The sequence below is a fragment of the Rhodnius prolixus genome, unplaced genomic scaffold, assembly GCF_049639745.1.
Source record: "Rhodnius prolixus isolate KJV_2025 unplaced genomic scaffold, Rpr scaffold_6, whole genome shotgun sequence".
NCBI lineage: Eukaryota > Metazoa > Arthropoda > Insecta > Hemiptera > Reduviidae > Rhodnius > Rhodnius prolixus.
Window position 1 is genome coordinate 20,820,516 of NW_027411634.1, and position 16,423 is coordinate 20,836,938.

A 16,423-nucleotide genomic window follows, 5' to 3' on the forward strand; every position below is an offset into this window, starting at 1 on the left:
GTATTAGGAAATTTGCATTTTCTCTTACTAAGTGCTTAGGAACTCTAGTATAACTTTGACTTAGATAAAATATATCAACTCCACTGTGGCGCCCCATACAAAAATAGGCTCTTACATTATCTTGCTTGTCACATGCTATATCATCGAAAATAATTATTGAATTTGGCAGGGCCTCTTTAGGTGGGGGAACTTGAGAATTGTCTTCAAATTCAAAGTACCCAATATCTTTTAAAGGTTCTAAAATTTGAGCTAACTTCCGGTACTTGGGCTGTTGTAATGACTTTGCAAACAAATATATATTTTCATATCTCAACCCCTTTGGATCGTATATTAAGCTCAACATCAGGTTAGTTTTCCCACAATTGGACGGCCCACTTATTAAACATCTAATGGAATCTGGGAAAAGCTGACCGTGTTTGGAGCATTTCTTGGAAGAGGCCCTGTCGTCAAGATTTTGCACGGAGAGGGTGTGATGTTGCTTTATCAAGCGCATGATGGGAACTAATAAGGAACGCTCTCTCGCTTCTGTATATATATATATAACTAAGCTATGTACATGGCACAGGAAATCTATCTACACTGCATTCACACACCCGCCACCAACATTCACACATCCTATTTACATAAAATAAAATAACTTAAACTAAAATACCCACCACCTTTTTTTTTATTTATTAATTTTTTTTATTTTTTTATTTTATTTTAATAAACTATTAATTAGAAAAAACTTAATACTAAATACTAATAATAAATAGAAAAAAATATTTACAAAAATAATAATATATGGAAAAAAATATTTACAAAAATACGTTTAAAAAAAATTAATAAATAAAGATTGACTAGAACAAAAAAAAAAGACCTACTCTAAACAAGGTAACCATGTACATAGTATATGAAATATATATATTTACAAAAAATCCACAACGTTGCACAGGCTAGTCCGCTATGGTAAAGTGGCCATGGGCGAGAGTGTGAATGCGATCGACTAGATGGCGTTTGTCGTCGTGGGGCGAAAGGGATACTTTTCTCTGTTCGACGGAAAAGAGTTTATGTTCTTTAGAAATTATTGTTCTAAACGTGGTTGTAAACTCTTTTCCCTCGAACAGGGCAGCCATATAATCATCAAAGGTGATTTTTTTATCTACGGCTGCCTTCTTTATCCCTTTCGCCCGCTTCTTCTCTAGGCCGCGGATGCGTACTGCGTACATCTTTGCGCGGAGGCCCACGAATTCAGAGACAGGCTCTCCACTGGCTTCATCCTTGAACTTCCCCAACACCTTCTTGTTTCTATTGTTTTTACATGGATGTCCGTCAGGGTAGTCACTGGTGTCAAACTCGTCCATCATTGTAGTTATGTCCTCGTAAAAGTCTTTCGTCTGTACCAAGTACATGAGGCTGTCAGTGTCTGTGTATAAAAGTTTTAGTTTGTCAGGTCCGTATTTTGTCAGCATTGTAGCGTAGTGAAAGTCATACATCCGGACTTTGGACAGATCAAGAATGGCCATTCCAACATAAATTGGTTTGTTCATCGTGATCTGTTCAAAGTCCAGATGTACAGCAGTCAGCGTCTCTGAGTAGATCGTCCTGTCTTTAAAAGTAGGCTTCGCTATTAGTTTCCGTATTCTACGTTCGTCGGTTACCAGTTCTATTTTTGTTCGTTTTCGTACGTCCTCCATGAATTTACCAAATACCGCGTTGTTCATTAGTTTGTAGAAGTCTTTGTCAAAGTCGTTGGTCGCCTGTTGTCTCATTTGGGTGTTGAGGTCGATGTAGGGACGAAGCCAACGGGACTGCCTGAATCGCAGCGCTCTATGTACGCGTACCAACCGCAGACCTAAACCCATAGCCTGCCTCAAGTTGACGAAGTGAACAACGTATTTCTCCCTGTTTGTCAATGGAGCCAACAATTTCTTATTAACCTGTCCCGGAGGCACCCTATTCTCCGGGAGAAGGGGGAAATCGTTGTGCAGTTCGTGCAACTCGGCCGGATACTCAATATCGGCTTCGACAATATACCCGAAGGGACCATCTTCCTGCATATTGCCCCAGTCTAGAGTATCCGGATCTGATACCCATTCGAAATCCCCGTAAGGAAGCGGATTTGACATTGCCCACCCGTACAAATTATTTGCATCTAGGTAGGCAATGTAGCTAGATTCCTTATGGGGATCTCGATCTGGGTACAGATAAGCATTGTCAGCTTTACCATAGCGAAGACTGCACTGGCAAATGCCACCCCTAATACCCCGCTCAACCATCAGGAGCTGGTCATAATCAGTGAGTAGATCTAACTGTACCCCTGTACACTTCAGCATGGCATCCCAAGCCAGTCCTGGGGCCGTGAAATACCAGGCAGGGTCCAGCGAATATGCTCTTATGCACACATCTCTGAAATTTTCAAAGATGTCACATAAGAGCATTACGTCTACCTTAAGGTAGAGTTCGCTGTACCCCCCCTAGGGTTCTAATTTCAAAGGCCTCCCAAACTGACTGGGCATGCTGATAGTCTTCGTCCGAGATGTGGCATTCATTAAGGGTGCTATAGAATGCCTCCTTAGGGGGTAGAACCGTCTCCCTAAGTTTCTCGAACGAATCTGTGTAGTCATAGGGGTACACTCCTTTTCTTACGACCAGATCCATCTTGTCGGCGGGGAAGAATTTGCCCGTGTCTATAAATTTATTGTTGGGCAAATTCTTGGACAACCTATCTAAGCTAGAAGACATGAAACGGAAGGTGTCCACAAATCTGACGGTTAGAGCGCCCACTTGCTTGCTAAATGAGATGTATTTCTCTTCGCTGTTGGGGATGACGTCAATGCGACTTGAGTCATACCCCAACTGGCGAACAATAAAGTGGGCGTCATAGCCGCTCAGATTGTGGAGGAAGACGGGAAGGAAACGAGGAGTGCGGTAAAGGATATTGCAGGAATTGTGAGCAGGACCACGATACACACCAGTGATGTGATCGTGATCCGCCACTTTAGGATCAGTTCTATTGAAGGGAAGATTACAGAGGTGACATTTTGGGGACCGTTTAAAGTCTTCCAGCTGAGATGGTGTCAGGGGTAGCATTGGCCGCTTAATGGAGTATACCAGAGCCACCTTCTCGGCCACCGCCTTTATGTAAGCCATAAATTTCTCTGCGGAATCTTCACCCGTATAGATGTAAGGTTCCGCAGGAAAATCGGCAGGAAGGCAGTGGCATATATCTTCTGCCACTTTCACATAAGTGCAGAAACTCATAGGAAGATGGCTCTGGTAGGGAGTTGTGTACGACCGGCCCACATTGTTTCCGTTTGCATCCATTTTTTTTAAAATTGCCTCAAAATCAGCATAAACGACGAAGGGAACCCTCATTTGGTTTTGTATTTTTGTGAAAGATATTTTTGGAGGGGTCCCATCGTCGTTACATTCTGGCAATACAATCCGGGTCGGTCTATTTACTCCACAATACTCCATATGTTCCCTCACCCGCTCGGCGATGCTTTCACCATCCAAGTTGAAATGGGTAAAGCACCGCTTGCAAACGTGTACCCTTTTTCCATGCGCAGTAATTTGTCGGACCACTAATTTATTAAAATCTTTGATGTATGTGTAGTGGCTCCGTCCATTCTCTAAAGTCAGAAGAAGGAGATCGCGATGGTCTTCCTTCTCCTGCTTTACCACTTTTAGAGGGTACACGTTTCCTTTCTCTCCAAGGGTGAAAACATTTATCGTAATGTTGTTGTACTTTTCAAATTTTTTCACCTCATGGAGAGGAGTGGGGAAGGAAATGCAGTCAAAATTGTACCTGTGCTCTATATTAGCATATTTACTAACACGTTGTGGATCCTTTGTGACGAAGCGAGAAAGAATTGAGTACTGAAAACACCGGTCATCCATATTTTGGACATTGATGACGGCTTTTTTATTGGCAATGTGAGGAGGAAGGGGAATGAAGCTGGAGCCGCCGAGAGGGGTAAATTTATTTACTTTTAAGAGGACTCCGTCGAACTCTTTTAGGCACCAGCCGCTCCCCTTTAGTGTTGACTCCTCCATCTCTACTACAATCTTCTTGAAGCTCTCATTAAGAGAATCGTCGATGGAGGAGTCTTCATAAATTACTTTATTCTTAGTCTTGAAGGCGCGATCACAAGTTTCACCTTTGATGTTTTCAAAGGTCGCCTCCAAGACCAAGTTATATTTCAGGGGAGAATCGCTGTCTGCCATTACTTCCTGAAGCAGACGACGCAATGTTTCTATCTGACCTGTTAGAAATTCCATTGCGTCGACTGCCCCAGAACTTGGAAGGAAAAAAGTTCGAAGTGTCCTCCCAAAAGCTGACTCCACTTCATATAAATGGCCTTGAGCTGCCTCAATACGAGCTCGTTTTGCCATGACAGGTGTTTCAGTACCGCACCGTCGCAAATGAGCAAGCATCGTTTTTCTTGAGGAATAACATTCTCTACAATTTGGACATTGACGAGATTGCTCATTTGCGGCGCAAGCACGTTCATGACGTTCCTTATAATCCCCCCGTAAAAACATTTTTCCACAATATTGGCACTCCATTATTATTCAAATAGTGAGTAACACAAAATAATAACTACAAATATATATATATTTAAACCACGAATATTTAAAAATTACTAATAAAAATGAATAAAGAATATAAACTAGACTAAGATATTACTAAAGAAATATATAGAAGAAACAAAATTAACTATATAAAATGAAATTAAAATTGAAAACTTATAAAAATTAAATACTAAAAAGTGAAATAATAAAAAAAAAAAAACGAATATATATATATTTGTTGAAAATTAATAAAAAAAGTACTTACAGTTCAAAGAAGGCAAGACGCTGGAAAAGCTGTTGACACTAAGAACACTAAACACTGTATGACCGCAGCAGAATTCGGAGCGACTTTTATATTATCAGAAGAATCGATTATGATAATCGATTATTAGTAAAAACACGAAATGCCATTGGCTAACAATAAGTGACGTTATGCCCAAGGGTGGGAGACATCAGTTAGTTACTGACCAATTCAAACAGGGCATGCTCAGACATGCAAGTTGAGCAATATTAAGCCATATACAAATTATGAGATAAATAAAGAAAAGTTAATTAAAACTTATTTATATTTTATTAATAAGTTCAAAGTTCAATTTACTTTTAACTTCATAATAACAAAAAAAACGGTTAAAGCGAAAGAGGCAGCTGGCTACATGTCCAGACTTGTTGGAGCATGTTCAGGTAAACACACATATTGAGACTACACCGATGATATGTTCATACAGGTTTGTATAGTTGGTAAACTGAAATAAATTTATACTGTGAAATAAATGTTATTATTTTACTTGTATACTTCCGTTAAATAAAAATAAAATGTTTTAATTAATGTTTGCTCATTCGTATTTTTCCTTTTTACACTTAAAATTACAGGAAAGTTTTATGGGGTTAAGGTGCAAGTTGAGCAATATTAAGCCATATACAAATTATGTGATAAATAAAAAAAAAGGAAATTAAAACTTATTTATATTTTATTAATAAGTTCAAAGTTCAATTTACTTTTAACTTCATAATAACAAAAAAAAAAACGGTTAAAGCGAAAGAGGCAGCTGGCTACATGTCCAGACTTGTTGGAGCATGTTTGTGCTCGTTGAGGATATGACAATGGTATGAGTCATCATTATTTTTACTTGCCTGTTCAAACATGTTGTGCAAGCGTGTTAACATTTTTTTAAAAAGTAAGTTTTTATGTCTCCAAAACATTCAAAGTTTTATTATTTATAAAGCAATAAAAGCTAATAAGGGCAAAGTTCAGTTTTAAAAATATTGTTTTTTTCTAAGAAACATATATGAAGTTAACGGACAGGTTGAGTCCTGCATCAAAGGTGGGAGGTATGATTCACCTTATAGAGAGAGAGACACTTGCAAGAGAGAGAGGGAAGACAAGCACGCAATTCTATTGGCTAACTAAAAAACGGTTAAAGCGAAAGAGGCAGCTGGCTACATGTCCAGACTTGTTGGAGCATGTTCAGCTAATCATACGTGTCATCCTATTGAGACTATAACGATATGTTCATACAGGTTTGTATAGTTGGTAAACGGAAATAATAAAACGGTTAAAGCGAAAGAGGCAGCTGGCTACATGTCCAGACTTGTTGGAGCATGTTCAGCTATGTTGGCATATATATAAATTAACAGGTATGATAAAAGATGTGGAAGGGAAAGAGGGTGGCTTGCTACAGAGACCTGTCCAGAGAGGTAATCATTTGGAAAAAAAGATGCAATTCTATTGGCTAGTTAGAGTGTGACGTATTTGTGGTGGGGGGTTAATGCTAGTATCGCAGTCCAAGTGTCAGTTCGGGTTTAGTTTTCAGTGAGTGTAGGTCGCGTCATCAGCAACGGAAGCAGTCCAGGTGGAGGGGGTAAGTAAATAATTTTTCTATTACCTAAAGTGAGGTTATCCATTTTTATTTTTCAATATTTTTGTGATAGTGGGGGGTAATTTAAATAAAAAAAAAAAAATTCTTGGTGAGGGGGGTTAGATTTTTTAAAAAATAATTCCAAGTTAAAACATAAGAGAACATTCAAAACTAGAGTAAGCGAGACTACCACTGTGGCCGACTGGTGCAGATGACGTGTCTATCAGTACGAAGGTTGTAGGATCGAATCCCAGGTAAGTAAAAATAATTAAAAAAAAAATCCCCTCCTGTCTATCAATGGGCGAGGGGGGTGGAGGTATGAGGTCCGCCATCTTGTGGTCATCAGCTGGTACGAGGTCGGCCATCTTGTGTACTACAGCTGTTAGGAGAGCCGCCATCTTGTAGGAGGAGCTTAAGAGGCCAACGAATACGACGACCTAGAGGTGGTGGGGGTAAAGGTAGGTGTCATGTAATAGGAGTAGGGCTAGGGTGGGGGTAATGAGGTGTCGTCGAATTCGCTGATTGGTCAATTAATAAGGGTGGGGGAAGGAGTGGGGGGTAAAAGGGGTGTCATCGAATTCGCTGATTGGTCGATTAAGAAGGGTGGGGTGGGGGAAGGGGCGTGGCCTAAAGCCCTCGTCGAGTTCGATGATTGGTCAAAAGCAGAGGGGTGGGGGTAGGGGGCGTGGCTTAAACCCTCGTCGAAATCGATGATTGGTCAATAAGGAGGGGTGGGGGTAGGGTTGGGGGAGGGGGGTGGGAGGGGAGGGGATGGCCGCCATTTTGTATTTTAGGTGCGCCAGAATCGGCAAATCCTCTCTACTCGAGTTACATTTTGATTTTTCATTGCATGGATGAGTTATGAGTTAATTAAGCAAATAACACCTACGAAGAAGTATTTTTAGCCATCGAGCAGAAAGATCTTATTTAATTCTTTCAAGGATAAATTCTGTGATCCTATAATTTGTTTCTACCAAGAGCTAAAACGAAAATCGAACCATGAGGTTCTGGTAGATTCTCAAAGGAAGAAGTGAAAAAAGAAATGTTTGACGATTTAAAGAAGTCTCGTATTATTGAAATATTTATTTCATAAAATAACAATTTTATAAAAGACTTATATACTTATATCAAATTACTTATCAAATTCTTTTTCATATTCAGTGTATATAATGAAAGAAAATAAATAACAAAATAGTTTTCAAGAATTATTAAAACTTGCATATTTGACTTATGATGGCATATTAAAGATGCTGAAACGAATCATATTAAATAGTAACTGAATAAAACAGTAAAATTCAATAATAAGACTAATTTTTTCTGTATAAAAATGGAAATACATAATCCAAGAAGCAATATTTATTTAGTAGTTTATAATTAAATAATTTTTTAAAATAAAATTTTTTATTATTATTATTATTTTGATTTGTACTAAGATGTACTCGATTATTTTGGTAGTTGCGCTGATTTTCTGTTTACAAAGTTTCTCAGTTTTGTAAAAATTTGATCTTATTTTTGTTATTTAGCTACTTTTGTGCCCAAAAAAATTGTATACTTGTTTTATGTTTAGACTAAGCTATTGTATAAATCAAACTTTTGTTGTAAGACCTAGTCTTATATAAGCAATAAATACAATTACAATTACAAATAATTAAATAAACAATATTAATGTGAGAAATTTATAGTAAAGTATGTTTGCTAATCGCCTAAAAGTCGACGACACTTCATTTGGTAGTTGGACGTTAAGACTGCTTGAAGAAATAGTCACTCAATTAGTCTATACCTAAACGAAATGATTTTGAAATATAAGTGTATAAAAAGGAGAGATCTTGAACGTCTTTGAGGCTATAAATAGCATTGCTGGCAAACTGGCTAAAATAAGTGCAAAAACAATAAGTATGTCTTATTCACGGCAACTAGATTCGAATCCAGGCAAAAAAAGTCACAGCATTCAAATCTTAGCCCAAGATCTGGGTCTCATTGGTAGCTTAAACATAATCCTCGTCTCCTCCTCCTGAACTAATTTTTTTTTTCTAATCATATCATCCGCCAAACAATTCTTCCAATACAATAAAGTAAAGTAATGCCTATACTCTTCAAGGGAGCTTTATGTCTAAATTACCAAATTAAGTGTCGTCGACTAAGACGATTAGCAAACATACTTTACTAACAAAAATTCATATTAAACATACAATTAAATAAAAAAACCAAGGCCCTAATGACCGGGAATCGAACCCAGTACCACAAGCACATATTAAGCTTTGCAGGTAACGCCTCTAACCGCTCGGCTATCGTGGCGCTTCCCAATACAAATACTTATCACAATCATATTAACGTTCAGTGTCTTCAGTGTTAATTCACAAAGCATTTGTGAAGAATCTTCAACAAAAAGATTAGCTAAAATAAGTGCCATTTTGTAGAGGGGCTTTTTAATTTAAAATTATTAGATCTTTTATTTAAAAACATTTACTCAAGGATATCCATTATTAAGGCCGTTCTGGATGAATGGCGAAAATTAGCTACCATTAAAATGTCACCATTAAAACTGTTAAATAATTATACTGAAAGATATCAAGTAAATAAAATGAATAATTCGTAGAAAATAAACTTTGTGTTTTCCACAATTTTTCCAAGCTGTCAATTTTTTAAAGAAAATTTCATCCGACAAATAGCGGTAAAAGGAAATCTTGAAATTATTCGCGCTAAATGTTTTTCCTTAATCTATGAGGCATTTGTACCTGAAAACATTATAATTGAATTTGTACCTTTTATTTTTAACTGATTATAGCATGTATTAACAGTCAAACGAATTAATATCATTTACAAAAGCCCAAATAAACTTGTGCTATAATAAACAAATTCCAATGCGCAAAGATTCTCATGGTAATAAAAATAAATAATAAACATTGGAATAAAACGATTGACATTCCAATATAATTACCCATAGTTCCTCTCTGCTGACCAAATAATTATGTCATTGAGGAGTTATCCAGTAACCTCCGCTTTTTTTTCACGCTTCAATAAACAAAATCCTATTGTGGCGCTTTGACTTTATTGTGGCTATCGTAGATCAAAGCAAACTTTTTTTGACTTTATAAGCCTTCATCTTATTTTTAACTACTTAGAAAAAAAAAAAAAAAGGTTCTAAGAAGCTTTAACATTGTAAAAAGGATGTAGTAGAATCGGGGGACATCATTTTATTAAATGAAAACTCAGCATCCGGTTTCCTGTTAATTTTGCATTCCACTAAACATTAGTGAGTGAAATAATTTCAATAAATCTAATTTCCAGCTTTTACATCTAATTCCAGTATCTATAATAACAGTGAAGTTAACCTTCCATTCTTCTAAGAATAACTCTTGTAGTTTTCTGACCCATCCATTACAGCTAAAACATCTAACGTCGTAAACAAATTTAAAAGTTGAACAGAACGAAAGAACTACTGGATAATTGTAGCAACCATGTCTGCGCCAATCTTTAGGTAAATAATTAATATTAAAGTTAAATTTCACATTATGAATTTGATTACTGATGTTTTGAAAATGAAAAAACAAAACTTACTTTTACTGTTCATTTTATTGTATTAAATACAGAATATTGTTACTTATTCACCCTTTAAACATATTTACTTAATAAAGTAGATATATTTCCAATATAAGATGAGAAAAATATTTACCCTTTTGGTTGTAACAATCTTATTAAAGTATATAAAATGGAGTTGGAGTAGACGATATTATACAGTAAAAGTTGGAGGAATGCGGTTTTAGTGATACCTTCACACAACAATCTCCTCTACCTGAATACACCTCTAACACTAACACCTAAACCACCAACTCATACCTGTTCATGCTAACTGGCAAAATTAATACAAAATCTTTGTCTTTATATTAATAAATCATTATCTAATTATTTACATGTAAACACTTGTCTTATTAAATAAATGAATAAATACTTGCAATTCTAAAATACTTAAAATCTTATAAATAAGTAACTACTTGAATACTTAAAATTCTCATAAAATATTTATTAATAAACTATGATATTTATTGATTAAAGTTTACTTGGTTAAAACAGAATTAGACTGAGTAATTTTTAATTGCTTTTAGTACTGCTCACTAATTATTAACGATAGATTTTTGAATAGTTTACAACTCCATAATCAGCCTTAGTCGAAAACATGTTCTAAAAACATTACTGGAAAAAGGTACATTACCCTTAAATTGCATTTTAAAGGTAATTAATCCCTTTTATCGCCCCAAACTGTTTTAAGAAGGTGGCTTTAAATTAAAAAAAAAATATATATCTACATAATTGAGAGTAAGATTTTCAAAGAAATTCGAAGGAGACATTTTTGAGATAATATTTTTAAAAAAAGAAAAAATAAATTTATTTTTTGGAGCAAAATGGCGCTTTCATTTGGCAAATTCTATGGAGATATCTCATGCTGCATTGCAGCCTGCAATTTGCAGGCTGTAAGAAATAATAACGTTAACTTCATTGTCAGTATTGCTACAATATATTGAGCTGCAAGAATTTTATGGCCAAAGCTAAAATTATAAACAAAAAAAAATATATAAATAATAAATAATTTACGAGAGGAAAAAGTGGGTGATGTATCGTGTTAATTGCCTACGAGATGCTGACAGAGCGGTTAAGATTAAGATTCTAATAGGGCAGCCTTTAAGGCCTACGCCACTGCGACCCCTTTGGATCTATTGTGGCCCCCCTCACTCTAAAGCTCACCCTCCAGACCTGTCCTTTTAATCAGACTCTTAATGCTGGAGAGCGACTCTTGGGTAAAGCTCACCAGGCCTTGGTTTTTTCCTCCCCGAGAAGTAACATCCTTAGCCAGGACAAGCTGACAGAGGGTTAGTTGTCCTCTTCATAAATTATTTCAACTTTTTTTACCCGAATTAAAACGTGCACATGAAAAAAAAAACTGACAAAAACATTTTATGCCAATGACTTTTAACAAATTAAAACACAAAATTAAGTATTTTAAAACCATAAACAAAAGAAAACTATTTAAAAAGAATTTATATGAATTATCAAACATAAGTTTTATTAGAAAATGTTTGAAAGAAAAAAAGAGACAATTACAGATATACTCAGTTCAAACTGTTATTGTTAAAACTGTTCAAACATTTGTAATTGTTAATATTAGAACTTAATTTCCGTTTGACCGAGATTTTTAACTGAGAAATATCAACCTTGACCTCTTGTTTATCTAACTAGATTATCAAATTATAACTTCCGCCCTATCTTCACATATATAAGTTACAACTATTTACCTTCTTGGAAATACCAATCTTTGTATTGATTTTTCCAAACGCTATTAATTTATCTTTTCTTTTCTCTTTTTTGAGGAGAGAAAATCCAGTTTATGAGGCACCTTTTTCATGTTTTTCACGTACACAGATTAAGTGAAAGTAAAAGTTATTTTTATGTGAGTCATATAAGATGCTAGTTATTCCATACAAAGATTACAAACACTCATATAACTACAATAATATAATTTATAAATAGTTTGTATTCTGTGTGTACTGTTTTGTGTTGATGGCAGTTTATTCCTGAGTACTCCTTCTTCATTGTAAGTATATTGTAATGCCGCAAATATTTTTATTTACTTTACTAGCAAGCTAAGTTGTGAATAATTTTATAAGACGATCAAGTAACATTTTTATTTACTATAGAACGGATGTCGTACATCCGTCTAGTTTGCCAGTGAACCCTGCAGGCAAAATCCATTACAGAATGCATTAGTGCATTCATTGTACACCATTTATGTTACTGAATTAATATTGACGATACGTTCTTTTTGTATAATATCAGACTCTTCTCAGAGTGTTTAAATTAGGCGTTATTTTAAATTTAAAATAAACAAAGCCTTGTTCTACTTGATCAAAATGTTTTGTTTTTTTTTCATCATCTAATTAAAAAAGCTTTACAGAACATTCCTTGGAGTTCGATAGTCCAACCCATCCTGATCAATTCCATCAAATATAACCAATAATCCTGTTCATAGACTACAAACACTGGCCTCGCAATCAGTTTTCTTCAAGTACCATTCGATTAAATTTAAGTTTTGCTAAGAATTCCAACACTGAAAATGGAGTTCTTCTTTTCAAGAATATCAAAAATATATTTTATAATAATTGCAATTTTATTGTACCTTTTTTTTTCAATTATATTGAATGTCTAATAACATTTAAAATATAAAAATATAAATAATAATCGTTTACAACCAAATTGTCTAGTCACTACTCTCTCAATTTTGAAAAATAAGAAAAAAAAAACCATTGGAAAAAGTAGGTGTCTCTTAATTTCACGGGATATTTCAAAATTGAGAGATGTATAGATACATCGTCATTAGTTTTTTGAACGTTTTCTATAAATAAACAAATACTTATTATATTAATTTGAATTTGTTGAAAAACGTTAAAAAATTCAAAATAGTTTAAATAGTTGAAATACTTTTAAATTTACTAATTAAAAATTACTCAAAATTAATCAAGAAGTAGTTTGTTTTGAAGTTATAATTTTTTTAAAAAAAGCCATCAGAAAGGTAAGCGACCAATCTTGCTCTGTTAGCGTCTAAAACTCATGTCGGAACTCATGTTATCTGATATCGATCATGTTCCCACAAAAGAGGTTTTACTGTACAGTATTACCTGTACAGTTGTTAACACAAAATGTAAAACACAATTTAACTAGATTAATAGGAGAAACCACTTTTACTTGGTTTATAGCCTTTCTCTGGGCAACTGGTTGATATGTATAACTAATAGTTTTACAACCTTTTGACGAATCTAGTACACCAACTTCATTACTTCAATTCCTCCTTCATTTCCCTACAGTTTAATAGCTGAATTATTAGAAAACTTATTTCAAAAGAACAAATAGATTACTATTAAAAATAAAAATTTAATTCAAACATATTTCGCGGAAAATTATTCTTTAATAGACCCATGTTATTATAATTAACTGTTATATAACCTTCCAAGACTTAATTTTTTGTTTCTTTATTAATTATGAAGAGGTGTTTATACAAATTTTAAATTTACATCGATCAATTTCAGTTCTAAAGAATAAAGATGTTTTAAAAATTAAGAAATAGAATAATATATAAGGTAAACGGTTATAAAGTCACAAAAGAAAACAAAAATAGCAAAATAAATAAACAAAAATAAAAATTGAGGTTATGTAATGAATTAAGGTTATCAAACGAAATTATTAAGCCTAACACTCTTTGTTTAAGGGAAAATAATGTATATTTTTTTTTCAGGTGGACTTTACGTCCACCAACCCAATTAGGTATTGTGGACAAAGGAAACTAGCTATAATACTTTTCTATTACTTCGGCTTAAGTAACTAAACAAAATAATAATAATTTTTTACATCTTCTATTAACTGGCAACGCATGACTTGTTCAAAGTTATTAAACAACGCCTATTTGTAAGAACAATTGAAGCGTTCTTAAGACTCTTTTATTTAAATGGTGTTGTGGACATTGAGGAATTCTAGGATAGTGTAAACAATATTGATGAATTCATGTTAAAAGTGATGGGAGTTAGAAATAACGAGTAACAAATGACATATTATTAATTCGATTAAAGTAGGAATAAAAGGGAACAGATAAAAATATATTTGTTATTCAAATCATTTGGTGACTCAATCATTAATCCGAAAGAAAAATATATTGCTAATTTCAGTCGTAAATTGTTTAATTTTTTTACCAAGCTTTCGACCTTAATATTAGGTCATCTTCAGCTATGAGAGCAACTGAAAAAATACTAGGACGAAAGCTTGGCATTGAAACAGAATCCTGACTGAAATTGGTAATAGTCTTTCTTCCCAATAGGAGTAAATTTAACGAAAATTTTAAAAAACTAATTTATTTAATTATAAAAACATTATTTAAGTAATTTTTAGTTGTTTTATGCAGAAAAACACCTAAGAAGTACATTTTTCATGTAACAATTGTCGAGTTTTATTAATGAAATATTGTTACAAATGTGTTTGTATTAACAAATCCAGTGAGTTGCTAGTTTCTCAAATACCAAACAAGCTTATAATAAGTGTAAATTTCTTAGAACTATTATCTCTGTAATTGTCTGAATCATATTGTTTCATAAACTGTTATTGCATAAATTGTGAATAATCTATCTATCCTGTTCCTTGAACACTTTAAATATAGTATAATAATAAATTTGTCGAAGCATTCCATTCTCGTCAGGTTTTTAACAACTTTTATATTTTCTCCTTTAATAGCATGCCAGATCTTTTTTTTTTTTATTTAATTTTGTTTTGTTTTTAATAAATTCTCTTATCTTAAAATCTATAGTTAGACTTCATCTTTTTTTTCTCTCTCTCTCTATCGTTGTGTTCCTTAATGGATTAATTCCGACATGATATTTGGCTGTTAGATGGAGGAACATAATACTCGGCATGGTGGGACGGTCCATCAAAGGTATCTCCCTTTGGTGGGGGACAGATTTACAGGAGTGAAATTAACTTTGAGAAGGACGGATGTTGGTTGGTCCAAGCACTCACGCCGATCTAGCCAATAAAAGGTGTGCCGCTCCTTTCAAGGACTTCTGCTTATTTATTTATTTGAAATTTAAATTATTTTTGTTTTGTTTTTTATTCGCTGTAAGATTTAAATACCTTAATTATGTAATAGTATTGTTAAGTTGGAAGGTATAGTCTTCATAAGGAGAGTACTATTACCAGGCTTTATTACCATCATCTCCTTTAAAAGTATTTTATTCTTGCAAGGCTAAATGTTTAGCCTAAATGCGCAAATGAGACTAAACCTCAAGCCATCTGGGATCACGAACTACTCGTGAATTTTTTTATTAAACTATTCCTGCTAATATTAAATTTGATCGAAGATAATAAAAAAAAAAACTTGTTTCCGCCCAGGATCGAACTGGGGACCTTCTGCGTGTTAGGCAGATGTGATAACCGCTACACCACGGAAACTTGTTCCCTTAAGTATTTATATCAAGTAGCTTAGTTTTATCGTCAAAGGATACAACATAATTAAGGGAGTTTTCCCTTTGCAGAGGTTTTTGCTTTACCCTTGAAAGGATGCCAGCTTTCTTCTCCACCCAGTTTCATACGAAGGCTTCTTTCTTTCTTTTTGGACCATTTCCCCTAAAAAAAACCTTCATGTTAAGTACCTTATCTTTCTAATCTTCTAGAGTAGTCAGTCCTCTATGCCTTCTCATTGGCATTTCTAAATGCTTACAGCGTTAATTTCAATTCGCTTGTCTTTTCCTTTTTCAATTTTTTTGGAATACTTCCTTTATAATTTTGTTAACCTTTATTGCAAAACATTTCAGTACTTAGCAGTTCTTTATTTTATTCTTGGCCCAACTTTTACTAGCAAAATGTTTACAATTAAATTAATTAAAAAATAAATAAATGAATTTTGGAAAATTTTCAGTAAAATGGTATAGCTTTCAATTTATCGAGTAGTTTCGTAACAAGAGTTGAGGATTATGGGAAACTATGCAAAATAGTTTTAACGCACCTGTTTCGAAACAAGAAAACTTGTTCTTTTCCAATTTATTTCATGAATTTTAATGATGTTAATTTTATTATATGTCTCTAAAATAACTCAACCTTGTTGCTATTAATCAATAGAACTCAGCCTAAACTTTTAAAGTTTAAACAGAGTACAGTTTTATTTTACAAGAAATAATTTGAATAAAGCCTCATTCTCTCCTTAGTTGTAACGAACTTCAACAGCACAAAAAAAGAAGAGATTAACATGCGCACATAATGACGTTATATTAAAGGTGAAATGTCATCATATTATGATGTAAGAAAATGTACGTTAAGGGCACCAGTTGGTAATGTTTACAATATAAGGGAGGTTCTAACCTTACAATCCCCTTTTCTAATATGGGATATCTTAACGGTTTAATGCTAACTACTATTATTAATACTTGTCACCCAGTCTTTTAACAGCTTTAAAGCTGGTTTCGTTTTTCTTGTACGGTGAG

At 34.0% G+C, this 16,423-nt stretch overlaps 1 protein-coding gene and 1 non-coding gene across 2 annotated transcripts; both read right to left on the reverse strand.

Annotated features, from left to right (window-relative positions):
• Positions 1 to 797: 797 nt before the first annotated feature.
• Positions 798 to 2,434, reverse strand: LOC141460135 (uncharacterized). The gene has a single exon (XM_074139821.1). It carries the CDS (start codon positions 2,418 to 2,420, stop codon positions 936 to 938), a length of 1,485 nt encoding a protein of 494 aa, XP_073995922.1. The 5' UTR covers positions 2,421 to 2,434; the 3' UTR covers positions 798 to 935.
• Positions 2,435 to 15,322: 12,888 nt separating this feature from the next.
• TRNAV-AAC (transfer RNA valine (anticodon AAC)) lies at positions 15,323 to 15,395 on the reverse strand. The gene has a single exon. It is a non-coding gene; the product is annotated as a tRNA-Val (tRNA).
• Positions 15,396 to 16,423: the final 1,028 nt, after the last annotated feature.